Source organism: Nuphar pumila, chromosome 10 (genome assembly GCF_984573655.1).
Source record: "Nuphar pumila chromosome 10, dmNupPumi1.hap1.1, whole genome shotgun sequence".
Lineage (NCBI taxonomy): Eukaryota > Viridiplantae > Streptophyta > Magnoliopsida > Nymphaeales > Nymphaeaceae > Nuphar > Nuphar pumila.
This window is the reverse complement of record NC_143258.1, coordinates 108,040,059-108,067,966: the sequence shown is the minus strand read 5'-3', so window position 1 is coordinate 108,067,966 and position 27,908 is coordinate 108,040,059. Positions and strand designations below refer to the sequence as shown.

The 27,908-nt window shown below is 38.2% G+C and overlaps 1 protein-coding gene across 1 annotated transcript; it reads left to right on the top strand.

Annotated features, from left to right (window-relative positions):
• The first annotated feature begins 1,118 nt into the window (after window positions 1–1,118).
• On the top strand, window positions 1,119–26,336 carry LOC149827837 (uncharacterized). Its single transcript, XM_090018267.1, has 15 exons — window positions 1,119–4,232; window positions 4,335–4,463; window positions 4,567–4,758; window positions 4,866–4,915; window positions 5,536–6,179; window positions 6,259–6,474; window positions 6,575–6,661; window positions 12,062–12,175; window positions 14,024–14,220; window positions 14,410–14,625; window positions 14,825–15,091; window positions 15,244–15,391; window positions 15,489–15,622; window positions 25,266–25,352; window positions 25,434–26,336. Exons 1-15 carry the CDS (start codon window positions 1,440–1,442, stop codon window positions 25,518–25,520), a joined length of 5,361 nt encoding a protein of 1,786 aa, XP_089874393.1. The 5' UTR covers window positions 1,119–1,439; the 3' UTR covers window positions 25,521–26,336.
• Window positions 26,337–27,908: the final 1,572 nt, after the last annotated feature.

Here is a 27,908-nt window from a genome sequence, read left to right as displayed (position 1 = left end):
GATATCGATATCTCTTTTGGTAAAAAACACTTGTAAGCATAATTTTTTGCTCGACATTCCATTTGGATAGTCAAGCAAGGTTTGGTAATGGTTGGATCTAGCATTCCCTTAAGATATTGTGGCTTAACCGGCTTAGTTATCTTATTTTGCTTTGATAAGAATGAAATATTATGATTATTAGTAGTCATCATATTTCAGCCAATTATTATCATCAACATGTTCAATTTCATTTATTCCCTTAGTGCAAAGACATAATTCACTGTTCACCATCCTTATGCTGTTTTTTTTTTAAATATACTGAAAGAAGACCAAGTTCAGGTGGTAGGTTCACTGAGAGAGTGACTTTCCAATGTATGGCCTAACTCCAAGCTGTTAAAACCTCTCAGCGCCCCCCTGCCTACCAAGAAGCCCGTTGTTTGGACCTTAAATCTAGGAATATGCATCATTGCCATTAAACTCTCAATGCCCTTTAAAGGCCTTATGCTAACCCACCTAGGTGGGACAGGTCCATGCGAACCATCCTTAGGAATCATGATCATAAGCTTCTCTTTTATCGCATCATTATTATAATCAAAAATATATTTTTTATTACTTATCGGCACCAAAAACATTTTCTTCTTTTTTTTTTTGAGAGCTAAAAACATTTTCTTTTAATACACTACTATCCTTGATCAACTTACAGTCACAAAATCACATCTTTACTACCTATTTCTTTTACCACCTACAGGTAGTCATCAAAGTGAGTGCCACCCTAGTCACCATGTAGACTGATACAGTGGGCAGAAAGGCTCTAGTCAGCAAACGAGTTTACTATAATTGACTTGAGATGTGAAAGATTGAAGATATACTTTCCTTTCATGTCCCTCTAACTTCATTAGAAGAGAAGAAGATTTCAACTAGTTTATTGGCATCTTAGACTAAGCAAGCTATGAATTAACTCAACTATAAATTTACTTGGTTTAAAAAGAAAAAAATGACACCGTTGGTGTGACATCATGACTCATCCTCCAAACCGGTCCCAAAAACATTCAACTATGAAGACAAACAAGTGATAAAAGAACCTACAAAACAAACCTGGTTGATTCCATTGCGTCCATTCCCCCCCTTTCCAAAGAGAGAGAGAGAGAGAGAGAGAGATTATCCTTCATTCTGATAAGTGATTGAATTCCTCATTTGAGTAGTTGGCTTCGGCGTCTTCCAAGGGAAGCACCAGCCTTTCCACACCACCAACACAGCTGCTGCCGAACACCACTTCCTTGCCCTATTCTTTCTATTTAGCGTTCTGAGTACATCCGTGAATACCCATTTCAGGATTGCCCATTTCTACTCCCTACTGATCCCATCTCTCAACCTCCTCCTGAGATTTCCATTGCCCAGTTGCCAATGTCCACTGCATAACCCCCATGGCTGGTGCTGCGCCCTAAACCCTGCTTCTGCCCATGGGTGGTCACCACAAGAAGCGAAATGCTGCTGCTGCTCACCGCCACGGTGCCGGCCGTGCCACTGCCAGCGCGGTCGGAGTGGCGGAATCCGCTGTTCCTCCCCTCCCCGGCGAAGGACTAGCCCCTGTAGGGGGCTCCCCGCCCACGAAGGGCGTCTCATCGACCGACTCTGGGCAGGTTCTTGTGGATGCCTGTGGGGAAGAAGAAGTTTCCATCGGAAGATTGGGGTCGGCGCCCGGAAATGATTCTGACAAATCGCCAGCCGCCGCCAACTCTGCGTCGCCGCTGCCGGATGCTTCGGTGAAGGCGGACTCCGAGCGGGCGCTGATTGCTCTGAGAAGGGGCAACCACACCAAGGCGTTGAAGCTCATGAAGGAAGCAAGCGGGCGCCATGAGAACTCGGCGCTCCTGCACCGAGTCCACGGCACCATCTGTGTGAAGATCGCGTCCCTCATCGAGGACGCGAACGCAAAGCACAGGCACCTCAAGAACGCCATCGAATCCGCGAAGAAGGCCGTGGTTTTATCGCCTAATTCGATCGAATTTGCGCACTTCTATGCCAGCCTCCTCTACGAGTCGGCAAACGACAGCAAGGGGTACGAGGAGGTGGTTCAAGAGTGCGAGCGGGCGCTCTTGATTCAGGATCCCGTCGACCCTGCGAAGGAGAGTTTGCAGGACGAGACCCAGCAGAGGCACCCGACCCCGCAGTCGAGGATCGCCCATGTTCAGCAGGAATTGAGAGCTCTGGTTCAGAAGGCGAACATCGCTTCGATCTCGACATGGATGAAGAATTTGGGCAATGGTGCGGGCGGCGAGGAGAAGTTCCGGTTGATACCCATCAGGCCGGTGGCGACGGAGGACCCCATGGAGGTGAGATTGGTGCAGAGCAGGCGCCCGAATGAGATCAAGAAGGTCACCAAGACGCCCGAGGAACGGCGGAAGGAGATTGAAGTTCGGGTTGCCGCGGCGAGAATCTTGCAGCAGAAATCCGATGTGCAACCGCAGACTCCTCCGGCGGATGATAAGGTTTCCGCAACGGCTCTAGGCTTTCAAAGGGGAGATTCTCGCAGGAGGGCGATTAACGGTAGGAATATGTCATCCAGAGAGAGGATGGATCGTATTCGTTCGTTCTGGCAAGCCATGGATGCAGAGAAGAGGAGAGGCCTCCTTGCAGTGAATGTGCACGATCTCAAGCTGCATTGCACGTCGTTGACATCGCCATCTTCATCAAAGGATGGGTTTGTTGCAGTGGACTTGCTGCTAGAAGCGCTATCGTTTGCTGAGACCAACAAGACGTGGAGCTTCTGGGCGTGCTGCTTGTGCGGCGCCAAGTTCGTTGACAGCGAATCACACATGCATCACGTTGTTCGCGAGCACATGGGCGACCTCTCGCTGAAATTGCAGGCGGTTTTGCCTCAGGAAGTTGATGGTGAGTGGGTGGAGCTGCTGCTGAATGGTAGCTGGAAGCCCGTGGAAATCGAGGAGGCCCTGAAATTGCTCACGAGTACTTCTAGCAATCTTCCGGTCGATGATGGTGTCGAATTGCAGCCTACAGGTGAGCACCACTCTGTTACAAATGAAGCCACGAGCCATAAACACGAAGATAAATCGGGCGAAGATGTGTGCCTCAGAAAGTTTCAGAATTGTACATTGTCTGATCAAATTGAAGTGCAAGCAGAAGAGGAACCAGCAGAGGAAAACCAGGAGATTATTAGTTCTGATTCGAAGATATCAGACTGCATCAAGCAATCGAGGCAGAAGCTTTTGTCTCAAGAATGGCCACTAGTAGACGATGCTGAGCGACTTAAGCTTCTTGAGAAGATTCATGGTTTGTTCCAAATACTAATTAAGCATAAGTGTCTTGCTGCTAGTCATCTTAACAAAGTGATACAGTATGTGATAGAGGAACTTCAAGGACTCATGTTAGACTCTTTGCTGAATCATGTTGTTAGTTTGATTCCTCTCTGTATATGTTTTATGGGTGCTGCCCATCTCCGAAAAGTGCTCAAGTTCTTGCAGGAGCTGTCACATTCTTGTGGACTGAGTAGGTACCCAGAGAAGAGTAGCTCCGCTGATACTACTCATAGTTTTGAAGGAGAGGGTATACAAGAGCAGATTGTTTTGAGTGATGATTTATCGTTTCTACTTCTGGATGGGCAATCACTGAGTGCTGCTGTATCGGAGAGTAGAGTGAAACCCGGCGAAGGGGTTGATGGTGGGGGAAGAGAATGTGAAGATGGAGTATTTGATTCTGATGCCGTGTTCTTATGGATTGTCAGCAACCCATCTCCTGTTGAGCAGCTGGTGGGATGGCAGCGTCTAAGAGAAGAGAAAGCACACCAAGGACAGGAAATCCTTCAGATGCTTGAGAAAGAGTTTTACCTTTTACAGAGCCTGTGTGAGAGGAAGTGCGAGCATTTGAATTATGAGGAAGCATTGAACAATGTCGAAAGCCTGTGCATTGACGAGCTGAAGAAAAGGGAGCAGAGCACGGAGACCGTACCTCGTAGTTATGAGGCGATACTAAGGAAGTGGCAGGAAGAGATCTCTGAAGGAGAAGGCAAGTCTCTTTTCATGAGTAGTAGGCTTGAGCTTGATGTTATAACAAACATACTTAAAGAGGCACAGGCATTGAATGTGTCTCAGTTTAGGTATGATGACAATGCCACTTCCCGTCTATGTGACGTGGATGCTGAGGATGGTGAGTGGAAGATGCAAGATTTTGTGAATCAAATGGATTCTTGTATTGAGGTAGCTATTCAAAGACAGAAGGAACAGTTATCGTTGGAGGTTTGTTTTTCTTACATCTTCAGATAGAGCATTTATGGGATTTTGCACGTCTATTTTTATTGTTAAGCTGAAGTTTAATGTCCAAGGTTCCTTTTCCCGCAGCTCAATAAAATTGATGCTAGGATAATGCGAAATGTCTACAGCATGCAACAATTGGAGGTCAAGATGGGCCCTATTTCCTCTCTTGATCACCGGACAGTTGTTCTGCCGCTTATCAAGTTGTTCTTGCGGGTTCGGCTTTACCCTTGAAACTATTTCCAGTTGCCTTTTGTCATGGTTGAATTTTCTTTTTGTAAGTTTCAATTTGCTCTGTTTTGTTAAATACTCATGGCAGGCCCACCTGGACGATTTAGTGGAGAAGGATGCAACTGAAAAATCTGACGCTGCAAGAGAAGCTTTCTTAGCTGAACTTGCACGTGATGCACAAAAGCATAATGTCAAAGGTGGTGATGTTTCGAGGCAAATGCATGATAGAGCAAAGGATAGGAAAAAGAGCAAGGATTATAAAAGAATGAAAGATGCAAAGGTTTTGATTTTTCACCGGTAGCTTTATCTAGCCTTTTTGACTTTTGGTAGGAAATATATGCATTCTCATTCTCATTCTGTGAATTCGAATTTGTTTCTTCCTTTCAGGTAATGAATGCTGATGAGCCGCATCTCAATAATCAGGAAACAGAACCACTGTAAGTGTGTACTTGCACATGCATCTCAATTTGCTGACATTTCCTTTATGTTTCATTTCTTTCCTTTTACTTGGTGCAACACTCTTTTCTAGCTTCATTTATTGCATATTTTTGTGTCTTATTTTAAGGTGATCCTCATAGTGGTCACCCAACTATGGGGATCACATTTCAAGGTTTGGAAAAGAGGGAGAGTGAGAGGAGGGTGGGGTGGGCAGGGTGTATCTTGAGAAGAGAGAATGGATACTGGGAAAGGGATTTGTCAGTTTTGTTTGAAATTTAAATAATTTTTTATTTACTATTTTCAGACTTTTTAGTTGGTTGTTTATAACTTTGGACTTGTTGACTACGTGTCCAGTTCATTTGATTGCCACTGAACACGGCGTTGGCCTAGTGCAACCCATGTTATGACATACATTGTGTCAAGCATCATATCCTTTCGCATTGCCAATGACACTAGCTCAGATCAGCGTGTAACATTTCTTGTTTGCTTTCTGGAAATGTTAATATTTTTTCCCTTTTTTCTCCTTTTGAAGTCAAACTGAACCCCTTATAATTGTTACTTCATTTGCTGGCTCTCCCAATTCTTTTCAATTAACCTTGCTGTGAACTTTTTCCTTCAGTACTGTTGATTCTATTGCTGATAATCAGCTGGATTCTGGTGTTATTACTGTATCTGGGGACTGTGATTTAAAGCTACAAGAAGAAGAAAACAAGTGGATGAGTGAGCTTGAGGCTGACGAAAGGAAACTTGAGGAGACATTAGAGTTCCAGCGCCGTATTGAAGAAGAGGCCAAGCAGAAGCATTTTGCTGATCAAAACAGAAGAGCGTTCAAGAAATGTTTGGATGATGTCCCGGAGTCTGTCCAAACTGGTACTACAGAACTACGTGAAAAGAGGAGGGTGCCTGTGCAGAAAACATTACTTCATGATAAGGCTCCTATCTTTTGCAAAGCAAATGACTTTGGTTCTGAGGATAGTTTCGAGGTTTCTCCCTTGTCAGACAGTCATGCAGATTCTGCTAAGCACGAGGCACAAATTCTTTTGGGAAGTGAGAGGAGCCCATCTGATGGTCATGGGAAAGCTGAATTATTTAGTCCGGACGAGGATCAACATGTGGAGGATAATGCTAAATTGCTGAACAATTCAGTTGGAGATCCTGCTAGCCGTGCATTAAATACTTCTGCTGCATGCCATTCATCTAGCGGCTCTGGAATGACGAAGATTCCTAAAGCGCAAAGCTTGTCTAGTTCCAGACACAGACCTGGTTAGACTTCTAATGCTTATCCATTATCTCCATTTATTTTGTCAATAGCTGCATCTAAGTTTAATATTGTTTCTTGCAGGCTTGCCTGATGAAGGGGATGCTGCAGTTTCCTTACCTGTTCAAAAGGCACAAAGACAAATTCACAAGTCAAACAATGCTATGGCTTTACCTGAAAGAATTAATAAGGTACCTTTGGCTGATAAAGAAAATCATGGTGTTGGGCGTATGACACCTGAAGTTGTTTTGAAGGAACAGACACAGAAAAGAGCACATGATGTTCTTCATGATGGAAATGGTGAGGACTGTTTTTCTGTTTAGCTGTCAGTAAGAATGTAAGAATCATGCTGTCCTTAAATTCTAGTGTTTGATATCCTTACATGTTTTTGTATGATCAGGACCAACGACAATGAAAGCAGAGTTATCAAATGTCAATGTTATTAAGCAAACTGATTCTGCAATGGTTAAGGTTGCAGATAGCCCAGGTTTTGTTCCTCATCTTAATGCAATGCTTCACCTTTTCCCTGAGTGCCGCATGAAATCTATTTGTTGACCAAGCCTTTGTGGTGTAATTTTCAAAATTCAGCAATAGCATATGGTGATAGTGGGTTCTTCTTTCAAATCCTGGCTTGTGTCTGTACTACTTCCAAAGGAAATTCATCATGATGCAAATGCTATTGTGCCACATTGTGGTTATTAGGTGGATACTTTCTGTTCTGGATATTGCAGTATGTAAAAAATCATATTCAACATAAAAGGTGGTTTAGCTATAACAGTCCTTACTCTGGCTCTTGCTCTACATGCATCTTTGCCGAATATTCCAGGTTTTTTCCATTCTGATTAACAGGGTGGGTTTAATTATCTATTTCAGTAATTGAAACTGGTTCCATGCCTGCAAAGCATGTCGGTATATTCAAGTTTTGTGGACCCCCCATGGTTACTCCCACAATATCTTCTTGGTTATATATTTGAGTTAGTCACTGTTACAAATGTGTTTGCTGGACCACCATTATCAGTGTTATCAGGAGATCCAGCTTGATTTGATTTTAGGAGGCTGTGTCATCATAAGCATTTTATGTGAGGGGAGTTCAACCCTTATGCTACAAGCTCACCTGATACATTTGCTGGACCACCAGTATCAGTGTTGTTGGGAGATTCAGCTTGATGGACAAAATTTATGATTTGATTTTAGGAGGCTGTGTTATCACAAGCATTTAACGTGAGGGGAGTTCAACCTCTATGCTACCAGCCCATTTGACTCATACCATAGAATTTAGAGTTACTTTCTCTTATTCTACATGGATTTACATCTCTCCATCTTCCATGAAAATGATATTGGTTAGTTGAATAGTGAGATTAATATCATGAGGGGATGATGCATATTCAAAAAAAGAAAAATTAAGATGATGACTGCCCATAATAGCTGCATTTATCTTAAATAGATAACTCAGTTATGTCAGGACGCATGCCACATCATCACATGGATGTGAGCAAGGACATGACATTGATATAGTACATGCATATCAAAACACATCCCGAATGTGCTTTGATAGCAGTTACTGGAATCCCTTGGACTAAGTAGGAATCCTGATTCCCGATCATGGGAATCACGATTCCTAGTAATGGGAATCCTGGTTCCAAGTCATGATGCCATTTGGATGTTAAAATTTTCTGTAAACTTATAGTGATATAAGTATGATATTATTTGGATGCAAGATTTTTTTTTCCAAATTTGGAGAAAATATGTATATTTTACTAGTGCTTCTTAAGTTTGTCTTTTAGATTGAAAAAAATTGATGATTTTGCTAGATTTATAATATATGTGATAAAATATGCATAAATTGCTGCACAAACTCTTTATTATTTAAATGTATAATGTCTAAACTCTAAAGTGTGCTTATTAAGATGTTGCTTTTGAATATTTTGTTTTTTTGTCGGATGTATGTTTGTGTGTTATTATCTTAACTAAGTGATCTAGAGATTTTTTAATAGAATGATATAGTCCCTGACAGCGATCTTCCTTTCTAGTTTCTTCGAAGTTTTCTTATTTTCTCCATCAATTTACTAGTTTTTCATATGGTTTCACATATTGCTTTCTAAATGATTCCTCATGTCACTGCCTACTAGCTTCCTGCTTCCTGAATCCTCTAAAAATTTGAAATGACTGCTTCCCAATTTCCTTTCCGTTACTATTTTCCGTTTTAGATTCCCGTCCTGGCAAATATGGTTTTGCAATTATGAAGTAACAAGTCAAAACAAGGTGATAGAAGTAACCTGGATGAAGTTGACACAGCTCTTTTATGTCAAGTACATGTTTGAATGTGCCGTCACTGTGCCTGGTGCTGTTGACTGTGCAGTGGCATGTTGACGTAGATATCTAAGACTGTGTCTGTGTGATGTTGGTACCATAAACATCTTTGGTTTGAAAACATTCAGTTCTGCTACTGATCTCCCTTGGTCTGAACTTTATTTAAAGTCTTTTAGGTCAATATCTCTGAGTGGAAATTGTTCAAGTGGTATCTTTTATCAAGATGCTTGAATTGAAATTGTTCAAGTGAAATTTTGGATTATTTTAACTGTTAATTATGTCTGGACGTTCTTGTTTCCCTTCATTTGTCTTCTGACTACTTGCTTATTTCTTGGATTTTCTCATGTTCATTGATATGGCATCATCTTTTTATGTTTTCCTTTACTAATCTACTGAATAACCTTCCAGATTGTGTTTCGTTTAACTGCAAATGGTGGTCATTTTATATGCAAGCCTAAAACCCAAAATCTAGGTCGAACTACTGGATACGTGGGTCTAGTTCTGCTTTATCTCTAGTAGTGTCTTGTTGAAAGAAAGACCAATATCTACTGAAGTTTTGGTACTGCACAATGTTCCATTCAGGTCAGTCACCTTTACTGCAGGACATTTGGGTCCAGGGTTTCATCTATAATATATGGCTCATTGAAATTCCAATATCTATTTATTTAATGTGATTGAGTGGAACATTGGTTTGGGATTTTGGGTTTTGAGGGGTGGGTGGGTGGGTTGTTGTGGACAATGGGTGATTGGTGAAAGCATAATTGCAAGGAAGTGGGAGTTGGAACGGGTGCAAGATTTGGAGTGAAAGCATAGGAGTACAAAGCCAAAAGGGAGGATGTTTCCAAGACATATTTTGTGAACTTTAAATATATCTTGCTCTCATATCATTTTTAATGTGGGATTTGTAAGACTTTTTTTTGGGATCATATATAAAACATGGTATCCATTTGATGGTTATAAATCTGTAATATATGAGCATCTGTCAGAGTGTGGAGCATGCTGTCCATTCACTGGAGCACAAATAGAAAGTTTGAACATGACCAAATAGAAGCTTTCTGTGGTCATAGGTGGAAGTAGGGGGAACTGGTAACAGTGACACTGTGACAGCAACAAGGGAAAAAAATATAGAAAAGTAGAGGGTAGCAACAAGAGAGATAAAAATGGAAAGGAGGACAGAAAGGGACAAAGAGAAAAAATAGAAAAAGTAGACAGAGTGAGAATGAGAAGAGAGAGAAATTGCGAAAGTGACTGAAAGATGCGTTATATTACTTATTGGTGAAAAAAAAATAAGTTTTCTGTGCAAAAAAATAAGTCCAGATCTCAAACTTACTAAATAATCAGAGTGATTGTTCAAGGTTAGTGACTGGGATATCAGTGAAGCTCACTAGAAATGACCAGAGGGTCATCTTACTCTGTTCTATGAAATAATCTAGATTCAAGGTCTAGTGACTGGGATATCACCAAAGCTTACTAGAACTGACTGGAGGGGTGTCTTAGTCAGTCATGTACAACCTATTATGCAAATAATAACTGAATGAGTCATTCATAAGTGAGATATCTTAGTCAGTAGTGTACAACGTAGTTTGCAGATAATAACTATGCTTCATGCGTAAGTGAGATTGAAGTGACATGAAATGTGTCAAAAATATGCCCTATTGACTAGAGCATCAAAGAAATCGGTGCACTGTAGACTTACACATGTCTACAAGAAACTAAAAAAATGTGCCTTTATCAGCATTAATATAAGATAGATGGAATCTATGTGACAGGTACACACCATTTTGGTCGCTTGTCCCTGGTGACATGACCGGACCTGCTGACATGGGCACTAACACATACAGATATCATTTTAATATTTGTAATAAAATTTAAATATGTTTTAATACTATTTCAAAATGTATTTTCAAATATTAAAATATTGAACAATAGTTTTTATTGATTAAAAATAAAAAAATCTGCATCCTCGTGTCCTATTCTTCAATTTTTTTGAACTTGTGCATCAAACCTGCATCATGTAACCCACTTTGTGACATAGGATTAGGGATGGCAGTGGACCGGGGCGGGGCGGGGGACAAGGTCTCCACCCCCGCCCCGTCTCAAAATATGAATCCCCATCCCCGTCCCCACCCCCGCCTTGTCCCCGCCCCACCCCCGCCTCGCCCCCGCCCCCGCCCCCGCCACATCCCCGCCCCATCTTCAGTCTGCTCCCCCTTCACCAATATGGATGTCTTCCATTGACATCCCTGATCTTGTCTCTGCTGAATTCATTGAACATCTAAAGGACTCACCATACGCTAAAACATCTAAAGGACTTATGGCACACTAATAAATAAAATAAATCAAAATGAACACCTGAGCAAGACCACAGTTAGTACCAGACGATACCAACCCATCCAACTCAGGCTGTCTGCTTGAGTATCAGATCATTTCCTTTATGAAGTATATGTGCAGTAACACCACCATCTTGTAACTTAATAAAATCAACAGATGAAGCCAGCCTTCACAGAACAACAACAAGAGAAAAAACAAACCTCTTTATGGCCATGGGAATCTCCGACAACACCAACAGAGCCATGATGCAAAAAACCGAAAAAAAAAACAAAGATAATTTACTAAGAAAAAATATTTACAGATCACACAATGGAACATAAGAAAAACTTGCAAACAATAGGTTACAAAAATATAACATTTAGATCACACAAAAAATTAGGCATTTCCACATCTATAGAAATAAGTTCAGAAACATACCAGATCTCGACAAGGTGCAAGAGCACCGAAAAACTCCGCCATAAGATCCATTGAACTGATTGAATACAATGCATTTTTCATTCCATGGGCAGAAAGTAAGTCCTCTGATTTCTTTTGTAGTGAATAACCCTTATAAACATTACAAGCTGGATCACTGACCTGAATAAACTTATGATCTGTTTTCCTCATTCAAACAGAGCAAAAAAAAACCCATTTACCTTCTCTCCTCCTCTGGACAGCAACGACTCCGACGGATAAAACATAGGGTTAGGGTTAGGGTTAGTAAGAGAAGAGTATTTATGAAGGTGGGTATTTTGTAATTTTATTTTTTGATTTAGGGTATTTTAGTAATATCATTAACGGGCAGGGGCAGGGATGGGGCGGGCGGGGCAGGGGTGGGGGAAAGTGTCGGTCCATCCCCGAACGGGGATGGATTTTAACCTTCGTCCCTGCCTCCATCCCTGTTTCATACCCTTCATCCCCGGTCCAAACGGGGCGAGGCGGGGCGGGGCCTCACTTTCCCCCGGTCCACTGCCATCCCTACATAGGATGGAGTGCACAACCTTACACATAGGGAGCTAAATGCTTTTCTTGAAACTCTGAAACATGTTATTCTATGTAATCTAGAGCTATGTTATGGCAAGATATACACTTAAATTGTGACTTCACAAGTACTTGGCTCACTTTTGTGTTATCTCCTCCAAGATCATGTTTTAGCTTTTGATTATAAATAGTTTGAATGTGGTTTTAATAGATTGATATGTTTTCTGTCAGCGAAAAACACTCATCTGTCTTGAATCTGATTTGTTCTTTTTTTGGTCCAAATTAGCTGTTTCGTATTCAAGAGAGGCTGCGACAAGGACACTAAGACAGCTTCATGCTGAGGAGGATGATGAAGAACGGTTTCAAGCTGACCTTCAAAAAGCTGTACAGGAGAGCCTTGGTTAGTGTTGTTTTAGTAGATATTTTGGGAACATGTTCTAATTATTCATTTTTTTCATGGATGATGAGAAAAGTGCCAAATATATTGGGGAATGAACTTTCTTTGGCGATATGCGTGATTCCCAGCTATTTTTGCATTCTTCAAAACCTATGTCGATCTAGTAAAATGAGATGCATATTTATCTTATGCTGTTTTGGGGAGTTTAAATAAACATCTTGTTGATCTTGTCTCCTTCTATTATGTCCTTTATTCTGATGTTTTGTATTCATGTATTCTGAAGTATCTGTATTTTCTAGGGCTTACTGCTAGGATCAACATCAATTCTTACAAAACTATTTCGTTTGTCTTGTTTTTCACATTGATTGCACTGCATGTATTAAACTGGATATGTTCAGTGCACCCAGGTTTTTGGAAATGGAGCATGTTTCTTGTTCACCCTGTAAACTAAATTGATATATTTATAACATTTGCACTTCGTACCGGGCTTGTCTTTACCTACATGGCCAGCCATTTTGCGAGAAACACAGAACATAAGTTACAAACATTGCCAGAAATGGAGCAACTGGCAAATGCTTCAACTCATGATATCTGTTGTAGAAGTGAGGTAGGCTCATGTACAATAGAAAAATTAATAGACAGACAAAAGAATATGACATGAAAATAAATGATGAAACTATTACAATAGGAAAATTAGGGCAATTAACAAAGGAAGCAAAAGCTGAACAACAGCCATAGTCAAAGTTGACAAATACACAATAAATCTGATGCTAGAAGCCTAGAAGGGGAAAATAAGACACACAGGATGAAGTGAAACCATAGAAATTGCTTCATTAAAAATATAAACCTATCCAAAAGAAGCAGCCTGTCGAGCAATTATGAAAAAGCCATCCTCAGAATAAAACAAAGAAAATTTACTTGATATAAAGGAGGGAAGATGGATGGGAAGGAAAGTTGATGCAATGAAATTGGGAGAGTACAGATGAAAAACAACACATTGATGCTGTTGAACTTGTAGAGAAGTCAAATGGAAAATAAATATTTTTGATATGATTGACATTGAGAAAGACAAAAAATGAAAGGAGTGAATCATGAAAAGTTACATTGGAGATAGAAGGAAGGAGAAATTGGTACCGATTTGGATATTAGTAATGCATCTAAGAAAAAAAGTAGCAATTCAATGAATTGTTGTTGTAAAATATTGTTTGAATGAATAATGAGGAAAATATTCATCTTAGGAGTAAATATTTAGTGAGACAAGAAGCATGGATAAGAAACTGTTAACAGCAAGAGTGAAATAATAATAAAACAATGTATGATGATGACCTCTCTTTTTTTTTCTCTCTCACTCTCTCTGTCTATATATATATATATATGTATGTGTGTGGTTATGGTGGTACACTTGATTTGCACTTATCTAATCATTAAAAGCAAAAACTACCCATTGGATTATCTTTAGCATAATTTATTTATTATTTTCATCTGTTAAAGCTAGCTCCAATATGATGTTTTGGGCTTTTAAACCATCTTCATTTTCATGAATTGTGAGCTGTTGATTTTTCACTACCTTAAAAAATGAATCTTATGATGTATTCGAGATGCTAAACCTGCAAACATGGTAACTAAATCATGTATTCTGCTAATCTCTATTCTGTTTGTTAACCAAAATAGAGATTATCTTGGATATAATTTTCATCAATTCTTTCCTGATTCAAACGTTTTTAAAAATTCCAACTGCAAGTTATTAGATTTATGTAATGGCAGATTTAATACTATGTATAGGTACTGTTTTTTGTGTAAACCAGTAGATAGTTATGCCATATTTTCTGAGCTTCTTGCCTTTCTTTCTAGATACCTATCAGGCCCAACATGGTTTACAGTCAGTCCGAGTGACAAGATTACCTAAAAGCACTTCAACAGAAATAGTTGGTAATCAGGCTAATCATGATGGAATTACTGATAATGTCATGACCAAAGATGACATGTTGGGTGCTGGTCTGCAAAATGAAGTTGGTGAATACAATTGCTTTCTGAATGTAATAATACAGGTAAGCATTAGTTTTATTTCCACCTTGATTTCATGCTCATGCCCATGCATGCCTATGATCCTTTTGCCTTTTCATTTCCACCTGTTTTCATGGTTAGCTGATGCTTGAACTTGATTTTTTAGCATGACTTTTTTTTTTCCACTTTCCAGTTCAAGATCCTGACGCAAATTATCCTTTTTTTTATATTAGTCCTTATGGCATTTAAGGCGGTTTCGAGATGAGTTCTTCATGATGTCAAGATCAGTACATATGCATGTTGGAGAGCCTTGTGTTGTCTGTGCATTGAATGATATCTTTAATGCCATGAGCATGGCAGCCACAGACATGCGGAAAAAAACTATTGCTCCAACTTGTTTGAGGATTGCTTTAAGCAACTTATATCCAGATAGTAACTTTTTCCAGGAGGTAATCTTGATACATTGTGCCTATTACAGCTTTCTTAGTTTTACTGTACTCCGTAACAGAAATTTAGCACTTAAATTGGAGTTCACGGTTGATATGCTGTGAGCTATTTGCTGCACTTTGTAGTTTTAAGTGCACCTTATCACTATAATTGAATTGTAAACGATTCTGGTACATAACGTTTTTTTTGTTGGTAATTTAGGCACAAATGAATGATGCATCAGAAGTACTGGCAGTGGTCTTTGATTGCCTGCATAGGTCATGTACTGCTGTTTCAGATGCAGAATCAGATGAAAGCAGCTATGCAGGCTCCTGGGATTGTACAAACAATTCTTGTATTGCACATTCACTTTTTGGTATGGACATCAGTGAGCAAATGCACTGCTGCAGTTGTGGACTGGAGTCGAGGCACTTAAAATACACTTCCTTCTTCCACAATATCAATGCTAATGCACTCCGAACAATGAAGGCATGCCTTATATCTTTGAAAGTCATAAGCTTACTCTCCATAATACTCTTAACTGCATAATTACATTATGTAATTAAATTCTTGGTAATTATTTCTGATAGGAGATTATGGAGCAATTTAGTTGAATTTTCCACTGACTGCTGCTTTTTCAGATCACTTGTACAGACAATTCTTTTGATGAGCTTTTGAAGCTTGTGGAGATGAATCACCAGTTAGCCTGTGATCCTGATGCAGGTGGTTGTGGAAGACTGAACTACATTCATCATATTCTTTCAACACCTCCACATATATTTACAATTGGTAAATCATAAGTTTACAAGATCACTTCCTATCTCATTTTTTTGGTCCTAGCATTTACTTATATAAAATGACAATCCCTTGCATTTCTTCTTTCCAGTTCTTGGTTGGCAGACTACTTCTGAAAGTGTTGATGATATATCATCCACATTAGCTGCAATCACAACAGAGTTGAACATTGGTGTCATATACCGTGGACTTGATGAAGGGAGCAGGCACTGTGTAGTTTCAGTGGTAAGTCATGTGAACATTAAAGGAAATTAATTGATTCTATTTTTGTGTCCTTGAAAGGCAAGTTGTTCAGGATTAGAAGACATGAATAGCTTAAGTGAGTTTGTTAGCAATTGAGTTCAAAGTTACAATTTGAATTGTATTTTGGCTATATTATAAACTATTAATGTATAAAGGTATTGTAGCCATCATTACAGAACCCAAAAAATATATAAAATACAATAAATAAGAGATACCCCATGTCATTCAAGGTGGGGCTGTTTTACTTGTTTTACTCCAAATCCACATTGTATCATATGATGCCAAAAGGTTTTCATAGTATCATGTGGTGATGCAAAATGATACAACAATGTCTTGGAAAGCGGTGTATCATGACCATAGTTACCAAAAGCTTCCAAAAACCATGGAAGCAAGCTTCCATGAGGCTCCCTTTGGCAGTGAGAAACTATTAGCTTCTTTCATACACTTGAAGCATTATAAGAGCTTGCTTTTCTAAGTATCAAATTGAACTTTGATGTTGAAAATGCATTTTTCATGTTAGAAGAATTGTACTTTCTTTTTAAAAAAATATGTTTTTATTATGGACCTATGTATATGATGGATATTTTTTTAAAAAGGTTTAAGTCTGTTTGGGAGCCGGAGATGGGAGGAGATGGTATTTAATGAGGGTATTATTTATACCACCTACCCTCGCAGGTGTTTGGGAACACTGTTTTGGGAGATGAAAATGGTGTTGGGAGTGGAGATTAGCCATTTTCAACTACATCCTCACAAGGATGTTCATAACTCCAGCTTCATCTCCCATGTTCATATCCACTCCCATCACCCCTCATCTCCTTTCCAACACTGGCTCCCAAAAAGAGCCTAAACAATGCATTCAAGTAAAGCATCCGTTTTATCTACTTTTTGTCACGTCCTGATAGCTTGTTACTTGCCTTCCCTTTACATTTCTTAGACATTGCTTCTTACTTCATGCTTCTTACATAACTTACACCCATTTTCTTGCTTTGGTTACTATGATGATTTAAAATGTGGAAGCTTTCTTGAAGATTCATTCTTTGAGAAGATTTAATGTAAGTGTTTGGGGCCTTTGGGCAATATGTGTAGGGTTACTAGTCCTCATTTCCTATCTTAAGGAAAACCCTTTTTTGTAATGAAATGGTGGTGTTCCACAAAGCACACGAATCTCTTAAAGAATGTCTATTAAAGACACTTCAAACAAAACCCATAAAAGGGTATAAATGGAAGAACACAAATAAAATAATTAAGTTTTTATTTATCACAAAAATGCTTAAGAAGCATTGGTACATTTGTTGAAGGGGATTACCCCTATTTATAAAGAATGGAAGAGAGGAGGGAGAGCTCATTTTGAGCTCTCCCATAGAGTCGTTGGACCTAGTCCAACGACTCTAATTATAGCCGTTGGACTAGCCAACTATTATAACTTGGTAAAGTTCCAGCTAGGAACTTGACTAGTTTATTAATCTAGTTCAAAATGAACTAGATACTAAAAAAAAGAAATAAAGAAAAGGAAAATAATAAAAGAAAATATTATATATAATAATAATATATTATATTATTATTATATATATGTTACATTTTAACACTCCCCCTCAAACTTACGGTACAATGAGTGAAAGTTTGTCTAAGAGGAAGTGAAATCTGGGAGCAGCGAGAGGCTTGGTGAAGAAGTCTGCTAATTGATATTTTGATGTAACATATGACATATCAATAGTTTCATGTAAATATTCATCTTTGACATAGTGACAATCCATTTCAATATGTTTGGTGCGCTCCTGAAATGTCCGGTTGCTTGCAATATAGATCACTGTCTTGTTGTCACAACACATTCTTGAAGTTTGTGATGCTTCAACTCCCATGTCAGCGAGCAATGGCCTGAGCCAAACAACTTTCATTGTAGTGGTCGTCATGACTCTATATTCAGCTTCAATGGAGGAAAGAGACCTTTTGTTGTTTTTTGCACCTCTACAAAATTAAGGATTCACCTAAGAAAATACAAAAACCAGTGGTTGAGTGCCTATTATTGGGATCACCTCCCCCGCATTAGTATAAGCAATTAAATCTAATGACGATGAAAAAGACAAGAAGAGTCCTCATAAAAAAGAGGACTTTAAGTATCTAATAATACCCAAAACCGCTTTCATATGAACAGAGGTGAGAGCATGCTGAAATTGACTAGCTGTGTGAACAGTGTGTGCTATATCTGACCTAGTAATGGAAATATAAGAAAGTGCTTCAATAAGCTTTATGTAAGGAATAGGATCATCAAGAAGTTCTCCATCATCAATTCTCAATATAACGTTGATAACTTCTGGAGTGTTCACTTTCTTATCATCTGTAATTCCAGACCCGAAAACAATATCAAAAGCAAATTTAGATTGAGATATCAAATACCCACGAGGGGAATGAACAACTTAAATTCCTAAAAAATATCTTAATAAACCTAAGTCGGTCATTTCAAAATGAGTTTTAGGAAGAGTTTTGATATTTACAACTTTTTGTTTTTCGCCTCCGGTGATGACCATATCATCCAAATAGAGAAGGAGGATAACGATGCCTGCATCAGATTTCTTAATAAACAAAGCAGTGTCCGTCAAGCAGGATTGAAAACCAATATCAAGCATAACATGACTAAATATGTTATACCAGGATTTTGGTGTCTGATTAAAACCACAAAGAACTTTTTCAAGACGAAGAGCTTTACCCTTAGAGATATTAATACCAGGCGGGGCTTTCATGTATACTTTTTTAATTAGATTCTCATTTAAAAACACATTTTTGACATCTATTTCAAATATAGGTCATTTTCTAATGGAAGCCAAAGCTATTAAAGTTCTGCCAGTGGTTATACGAGCCACAAGTGCAAAGGTCTCTTCATAATCGATGCTATATTCTTGGGCATGTCCTTTTGCTACTAGACGAGCCTTATATCTTTTCAGAGTTTCATCACTTTTGGTTTTGACTTTGTAAACTCATCGACAAACTATAAGTTTCTTACCTGGAGGAACATCTTGGATAGTCCAAGTGTTAGCCTTTTCCAATGCATCCAGTTCTATTTTCATGACTTCTATTCATTCTACGTGTTTTTTAGCTTGAGAATAGGATGGTGGTTCAATATATGATTGTATTAATGCAATGACTGCCCTATATGTGTGTGAAAAAGATTCGTATGCTACAAACTTTCTAGGAGGTCTAGAAATTCTAGACGTCCTTTTGGGTGGAACTTCAGAATATTTTTCTAATGCACATGGGAGATTTTGCTCTCTACGTCTTGAATATTGTAGACTAACATCCCTATGAGTTTGCTCTCCATTATCAACATCATGTTTAATATCAATAGGACTTTGATCATTGTCAAAGTCACGTTCAAGATCCCGTTCATTGGATTTTGAAGTTAGATCAAATAGAAAGGAACATTTAATGACTTTCTTGGGTTTTTCGAATTCGAAGAAGCTTTCTTTTTCTAGAAAAGATACATTTCTTTATACATACAATTTTTCATTTTGAAATTCAAAACACCTATAGCCTTTTGATTATCGGCATATCCTAAAAAGGCATATGAAATTGCACGAGAAGAGAGTTTCTCATTTTTGTTGGTGAAAACAAAACATTTGCATCCAAAGACTCTTAGTCTAGAATAATCCGGAGATAAGTTGACAAGTTTTTCAATTGGAGTTATATTCTTTAATGAGGAAGATGACATTCGATTAATGAGATAGGTAACAGTTAGGACAACTTCAGCTCAAAACCTTTTTGGAACTTGGTTTGCAATTAGCAATGTCCTAGTAGCTTCCATAATGTGTCGATGTTTACGTTCGGCTAGGCCATTCTGTAGTGGAGTGTGTGAACATGATCTCTGATGTGCAATGCCATGTAAATTGAGATAGTCTTTGAATTCTTTGGATATAAGCTCTTCCCTGAATCAGTGTGAAAGATGAAAATATCATTTTGAAATTTATTTTTAACCATTTAATGAAATATTTGAAAGTGGACAAAAACTTCATATTTATGTTTAAGAAAATAAATCTAAGTATGTCTAGAAAAGTCATCAACAAAAATGACATAATATGCATACCTATGTCACAGGGATTCGGCTAGCAGGGTGCCACACCCGCGTCGACGCGACTCGACGCGGGTGCGGGTGCGGGTGCAGTCAAATGATCCTGGGTGCGTTGACCGCACCCAGGATCATTTAAGTCCATTTTTTTTTTTTTGGATTTTTTTTTTAAAAAAAAAATTGCGCTATCACCTATGCTGCGAATTTTTTTTTTAAAAAAAAAACTGTTGACAGCAGCTTACAGCAGCTGTCTGTCAGCTGTGACAGCAGCTGTCAGCTGGCTGACAACAGCTGTGACAGCAGCTGTCAGCTGCTATTCTTTTTTTTAAAAAGCAGCTCTGTCAGCTGCTGACAGCTGCTCTATTTTTTTTTAAAAAAAGCAGCAGACAACTGCTTTTTTAAAAAAAAAATCGATTCGTAAGGGAGGGGAACCCCGATCCCCTATATATATATTGACATTTTTGCCCCTGCCGCACCCCCGCACCCGGGTTTTTTGGAAGTGCCGAATCCCCGCACCCGCACCCGCACTCGCACCCGCGCCCGCACCCGCACCCATGTGACATAGATGCATACCCACCCTTAGAGATGACTGGTTCTAGACACCAAACATCTGAATGTATTAACTGAAGTGGTCTAAAAGAAACAAAAATTCTACTATGAAACGATAATCTTTTCATTTTGCCAAGAACATGTGCTTTACAAGAAAAACTTTCAGAATTAAAATTTTTTTCCAAACTTGAAAAATGTTGATTTTTAGACATGTGAGGATGGACACGTCTTTTGTGCCATAGATCTAATTCTATTTTTTGAACATTATAGCAAAATGCATTCTTGGGCAATTCCAAAAAGTTCATGTAATAGAATCCTTCTTTATGGCTTTCCCAACCACTTTCCCTGACTGACGATCCTGTACCTAACAACCATGAGAAGAGAAGGAGATATTACACCCATAGTCAGATATTTGAGAGATAGATAAAAGATTCAGATTTAGTTTAAGAATATATCTAATTTCTAGGATAATTTTTTTTTTGGATTTTTGAAAATTTTCAAAACATCCTACTCCTATCGTCAGTTGTAAAAGCCTTTGACACACTTGAGTTATTTTTAAGACATTCGGATATGCTACTGACATTCGGGGTCTTGTGAAAAGAAGCACCAGAGTCTAAAAGCCAACGAAAGTTACCTGGATCGAAAAAATACGCAACAACCGCTCCAGTTGAGGCTTCAGTTGAGGAAAATGCCCCTTTGAGAAGAGGTTGAAGGATTTTCATCAATTGAGCTATAGATACATGTGCATCTTGATCTTTTGATTCAGATTCAACGGATGCAACTCTTTTTTCTGCTCTTCTCTTTAACTTGGGACATTGAGGCCTATAGTGCCCCGGTTCATGACAATGGTGACAAATGACTCTTCTTTTGTCAAAGTCACCATTCTGTCTACTAAAATGAGGCGGCTTGTAAGTGCGTGTATGATTTTCCGGTCTAGACACAGTTAGAACAGAGTCATTATAAACTTTTGGAGTATTTTTTCTAAGTCTATTTTCCTCCATAGTGAGTTCTTCGATAGTATCAACTATAGAAAAAAAATTTCACGCTGTAAAATGGCAGATTTGGTGGATTCAAACTCCGCCCTCAAACCATTCACGAATTGATAGAAATGTTTCATATCAAGATGCTTTTGGTGAAGCTCGATATCTTTGGCACAATGCCATTTGTGATCAAGAAGAGCCAATTCTTCCCAAAGTTCGGACAACTCATTGTGATATTTTCGAATAGTTTTGTCTTTTTGAGTCATTGTCCGAACTTTGTCTTGTAAATTGCACACGTGCAATATCTTTAAGGGAATACATATTTTAAAGTATTCCCAAGCCTTATCGGCATGTTCAAACTTAGCAAGACTAGAACATTTCTTAATGTCTACGCTATTAATTAACCATAACATAATTTTTGCATGCCCTATCCTCCACTATTTCCATTTCTTCTCGTAAGTAGCCAAAGCCTTACACTTCTCTCCTTCATTTAGAGGAACTTCTTTGTCACCCTCTATTTTAGTGAGAGTTAGTTTAGCTTTCAGATCGGAACCATCCAGTATACCCCATAACCCTTTTTCCCAAATGTGGTGCTTCATAATCGAATCAAAACCCACATTACATGGTTAGTATCATTTGGTTTTATGGGTATAATGATGATCTTATCATTATCATCCATCTTTTACAAGGGTGGGCAAAGAAAAGGAATATATGAGAGAAGAGAAAAATAGAAAAGAAGAGAGAGAAGGATAAGAGAGGGGATGAATAAGAAACAATACAAATTTTTGTAGCAAAAATTTCTTCAATTGCCTCCTTTCTTCAAAAGAATCTTCTTGAGTCACGAACAAGGTGATAAAACACCTTTTGCAAGTATGGCGGAAGTTCTTCAAGATCTAGGATCTCCATGGCTCTGATACCATGTAATGAAATGGTGGTGTTCCACAAAGCACACAAATCTCTTAAAGAATGTCTATTAAAGACACTTCAAACAAAACCCATAAAAGGGTATAAATGGAAGAACACAAATAAAATAAATAAATCTTTATTTATCACAAAAATGCTTAAGAAGCATTGGTACATTTGTTGAAGGGGATTAACCCTATTTATAAAGAATGGAAGAGAGGAGGGAGATCTCATTTTGAGCTCTCCCATAGTCATAACTTGGTCAAGTTCCAACTAGGAACTTGACTAGTTTATTAATCTAGTTCAAAATGAACTAGATACTAAAAAGAAGAAATAAAGAAAAAGGAAATAATAAAATAATATTATATATAATAAAAAAATATTATATTATTATTATATATATGTTACATTTTAACACTTTTCACTTCGCTTAGCCCCAAATGAAAGAATTTGAATCATTTTGATTGTTGTTTGAAAGGTGAGAAAAAGAAAGGCAATTGTTGCTGGAAGTGTTACTCTGAAGTTTTCATCACACAGTAATTTCATAGTCCAAGAATAGCAATTGTTGCTGGAAGTGAAAACTACAGAATACCTTGAATCTCACAGAAATTTGAATGTTCAAATTCTCATTTTCTTTCAAAGAAGTTGCATCTTGCTCACAGTAATGAATAGAGATGGGTTCATAGTTAAAGAAGTTAGTACAAAATTGAATAATTAGGTATAATAGGCATAAAGAACTAAATGAGTTATGTTTTTTTATACATATGCTTATAAAGCAATTGCCTAATGACGCCTAAAGTCGTGTTCGAAATTGAAAATTTTCATTTTTCTTGATTTTTATCAGAAAAATATTGAAAAAATAAATAAAAATCTAAGATATATTTGTAAGATGAAGTAAAATATGTAAAAATAAAGAGTTTCCTTTTTCTCATTATATAGTTGATATAATGGTAAATATCAAGATAAAAGCATGTTTTTTAGAAACCATAAAACACAATATTTTGAAGATATCATGATCAATAGCTGATTTTAATGTTTTTCTAGTGTATTGCAATCCAATATTTTCAAAGCTGATATTTGTGACACTGAAGTAGCTGCAGCAGTTGTAATATTGTTACGATTGTTGTTGCTGCTGCTACTAAAGTGTTTGGAAGACATCAACTAATGTCATGAAAAAAAAAGTAAGAGACTTTGCCTTAGCAACTTGCTAGGATGGTTGACCAATGAAATGTGACTCACTTTTTGTTCTGCTGTATAACACCTACTAAAGTTGAAACTTGAAATTCATTATGACTTGAAAAATATTATATTATATCTCTGTGGTTCACTCATCATCTTTGCAGAGGTGAGAACCATGAGATTCACTTGAGAAGGGAGGGGGGAGGGAGCGGGGTATAAAAAACAAGAGATAGAGACTCTAGTTCAGAAGGGCATGCTATGAAAATATGTTTTGAATATTTCTTAATTAATACTAGCAGGATCTGTCATCCTAAAGGATCGATTTAGATTTTTTAGTTAAAGACTAGGAAGGATTTTGACTGTATGGACTCTGTGTCTATCTTGCAATTCTTTTTGTTCTAATCCTAATATATTAATCAGTAATATTTTAAAATATTAACTACCTTCTTGAATTGACTTTCTATCTAATCATGGGGTTGCGGTCCTTCCTCTCACATGTGCATTATAAACCTGAAGATGAACCTATCTTTCAACTTTAATGGGTGTGATATAGAGAGATTCATAATAATCCCATTATTTTGAGAGTCCAATCTGAGCAACTCTTTCGTCATTGTTTTATCTATTTTCTTCTCTTCTTTTCTCAAAGATTTGGAGCCATAGTTTTAGGAGGGGGCACAAATTCTTCTGCAGAGTTCATCCCCAACCACTTAGGGATGGTTCTTGGCCCAAAGTCTCTTAAGTTCCATGGAGAAGGTCCATCCTACAATGTTTACCTATATGTTGTGATGCAATGCTGATCAATTTCTTTCCTAGAGTCTTGCTTCCTATATTGGTTTGCGAGCCTGCCATCATTGGAAGAGATTCAAGGAACTTTATAAAGATTGATTCAGACACCATGCAGACACCTTCCCACAATAAATGACTTAAATATTCAACATAGAGGGCTGACAAACTCACCAGGTATTTTCTATCAATGTTTGAGACTTTTAGTCAACAATTTATGGCCAATCCACTGATTGAACAACATCGTGTCCTGATTATTATTGAGAACTTCGTTTTCTCCTCAAGGTTTTGCAATGTTTGCTAATACTTAGTGGATTAATTCCATCAATGGCTTTATCTTTTCATCTTTCCAACTGTAGTTCTTTGAATATGATAAAATATGGTATGACTAGATATCTTGGATCCTTATTATATTTGACATGGTATGGTGCATCTTAAGAGGAATTCTTGATGTTTGTTATGTTGGCTGACTATTATTTTATCTAAGCAAAACCATTGGTAGATATCTTCTTTCAATGCATGAAACCTTCATACATATTTTTGTACCCATACCCAACCATGCTTCTCACTGTCCTCCCACCCTAAGCATGCATGTTTCCTAAGAAATTAATGGTGTACTTATTAAGCTAAGAAGGTTAGGAAATGCTTTTGTACATCTCACATATTGTTAGGGATCCTTGATTATTTTAATGGTTGGGTAAACTGCATTTATGTTGTGAAAGATCTCTCTCTCTCTCTCTCTCTCTCTCTGCAGGTTTAGTAGGTGTATCCATTCTAGCTGTTAACTTATGGTCTTGGGAGCCAGAATCTGCATATGTGAGATCTCCCTGAAGTAACGATTTTTTTTCTTTTTACTTCCAAATCCACCATGTTGATAGTGTGCGATGGTAGTACCAAACTAAATATGACAACTAGTGGGGTCCTGAGCTAAGCCTTGGCCAAACCATGGGAAGTTTAATTCAGTAATGCCTTTCAAGTCTTCCTAGACATTATCCTAATGCAATAATGCTTCTCTCTCTCTCTCTCTCTCACACACACACACACACACACACACTGACATGCAAAGCTTGAACTTGCCTTTCAACAGTTGCATTGTTTTTTATTTGATTCAACATTCTTTTTCTTTAGTGTTATGTATATTTGCTGGCATCAATGATCTTGACTTCATTTACAGGTTTGCTATTATGGGCAACATTATCACTGCTTTGCATACAGTCATGAGCACAACAGATGGATTATGTATGATGATACAACTATAAAGGTAAAATGAATATCTCCAGTTTTGGGAACCTGCTAAGCCATTCTATTCTTGATTCAGTGATAAAAATGATTCTATATGCAGGTAATTGGTGGCTGGGATGATGTTCTTGCCATGTGTCGAAAAGGTCATCTGCAACCACAGGTCCTTTTTTATGAAGCTGTAAACTAAACTTGTTGAAATATACCTCAATCAGCTGGGTTTTTCTTTGCCTATCTTCTTCGGATTTGCTTGCTGGTCATGGCAATCAAATGGCGTTGCACTGTCAAAAGTAACGTGTGTTCATTGTCATTCACTCGCATGCTGAGACCTGCACTACCTACCGATGAAAGCAGATGGGGATTTCTATAACAAAAATTTATCGATGGATACCATATTACAAGTGCCATGGTTGAAGATCAGCCATTCTTTGATCAGCCATCATTTGTTCACATGTGAAAGGAGAATTTCAGTCTGCCCTACATCTCATATGGGGGTTGTAGTTAATAATATGGTTGATTGAAGCTGCTTCCTTTTCCCATTGCGCGGCACCAGAAGATGCTATCAACCAATAATTCTGTACAGCCTAGCTGCAAGCTCCAGATAGGATTGAGTTATTTCTTTCAGAGGATTAGAAGAAATTTTGGCCCCAACAGCCAATGAGGTTTTGGTGGACTCGTGATGTGCTTTTTGAGCAAGGAGAGATGGAAGGGTTTTGCTGTTGAAACTGCGCACCTGATGGCCTCTTGAGATTTGCTTCCCGATTATTGTTCTTAATGAAGATATAATTTTTAAGTCCTCTTTTCTTCTTTTAGAAGCAGCTTTTAGTGTTTTGATGCTGAAGTTGCAGAAGCAACAGATGAAAATTTTGAGAGCTTAAAATGAGATTTAGTTGTAAGGAGGCATGTGCCTAAAGATTGAGAATGCTTATGCTTTAGTCTTCGAAAGTTACAGCTGCATAAATCACAAGAGTTATTGCAGATAACGTAGTATTTTGGGTTCTAATGTTCTTTCTGAAATATTTTTGTTTGTTTCAAATTGACAGTTCTTGAACTTAAGTTTTTGTTCACGCGCTTGCTCAGTTCCCATTCTTCCGTGGTTACTTTTTCTGTGCAAGTATGGAATACGTAGACCTGCTTTAAGACATGGCCCTCGGTTGTTCACAGTCAGACCTGGATAGGGATGTCGATATATCAGATTTTATCTATTCTGATATCCGGCTGAATCCGATCTTGTTTAGACAGATTTGTTAAGCCATAGCCATATCTGATTATAATCAGATGCAGATATGGTTTTGTTTTTTTGCTACCGAATCTGACGAGTATGTGGATTTGATGGACATCAGAACCGGGTTACATGTTAAAAAGCAGATTTGGTAAGTTTGTATTGGCCACATCCAATCTGAATCCGAACTGTTTACATCCCTAGACTAGACCCGGATATCTCTGAGAGAGAGACCCTTCATTTCAGGCAGGGTGAAACACAAGCGAAAATGTGTTTTTTGCATGGAAAACATAGCCTCTACCTGAGCCCATATTTAAAAAAGGCATTCAACTTGTGAGCAAAACCTGTCATTTTGAAAAACTTAATAAGTGTCAATATTTAAATCACCACTGCCATTCATCTTCTATATATATATATATATATATATATATATATATATATATATATATATATATATATATATATATATATATATATATATATATATCCCAGGGTCGGGTTCCTGGCAAAGAGGCTAGGTTAGGTTGAGCAACCGTCAAAAATCATGATCCAAAACCAGCCCACACATTGCTGGAGTCAACGTGAATATTATTTAGCAAAACACATTGTGGCGAATAGCCAGGGCCGACCGATTGATGGGCCGAGCCAAAAGCCTGGTTCCGACCGGCCCATTGAGAAAACCTTGGCCCACGGACCGGTTGTTAATCAATTGGGCCTGTGTCGGCCCTGTTCGGGTCCATATTGAGCCTAATTTATAGGTCCAAGCCCGGCTCGTGGGCCACCCAATACATTGCCCGAGTGGCGATGTAAAATTGCCCCCCTCATGTGCATGGCAATTCTGCTAAAATTTTGAACTGTTTGAGCCTTTTTCATCAAATAAAATGGTAAACCCGTAACTTTTATAAAAAAAATGAGCATTTTGTTAGCATCAAAAGAAAAAGCAAGATACGAATCCACATTGTCCCGAAGCCAAAGTTGATGTATCAAACGGCGTTGGGAGCGTACCTCTGTCCCTTCTCATCTCATTGTCAAACATCGCATCATCACATGGTGGAGTGAGGGTCTTTGTCTCATGCACCTGAAATACAGTCTCTCTCTTTTTTTTTTTCTCTCTCTACGAACTAAATCATAGAAAGAGTCTGCCCACTGGGTTGACCCAGTCAATGGGTGATCCAGTCTGAGTCAGACGAGTTAACAAGTAGACCCAACGAGTTTTCAAACATTGTCAGTGATTGATGGTCCATCAGATGCATACACATGAATAACTAAAAAAATGGTAAAGGCACACTTACGGTGAACCAACTGAAACAAATTAAGGTCATTTACAAAGTAAAAACGCAAATCAATTATGCATGT

Excerpts from the sequence above, each read along its gene's own strand:
- LOC149827837 (XM_090018267.1), top strand. The coding sequence starts at position 1,440 with ATGGGTGGTCACCACAAGAAGCGAAATGCTGCTGCTGCTCACCGCCAC. Across the intron at positions 6,180-6,258 it reads TAGTTCCAGACACAGACCTG|GCTTGCCTGATGAAGGGGAT; the intron begins GTTAGACTTCTA and ends TGTTTCTTGCAG. Across the intron at positions 25,353-25,433 it reads ATGATGATACAACTATAAAG|GTAATTGGTGGCTGGGATGA; the intron begins GTAAAATGAATA and ends TTCTATATGCAG.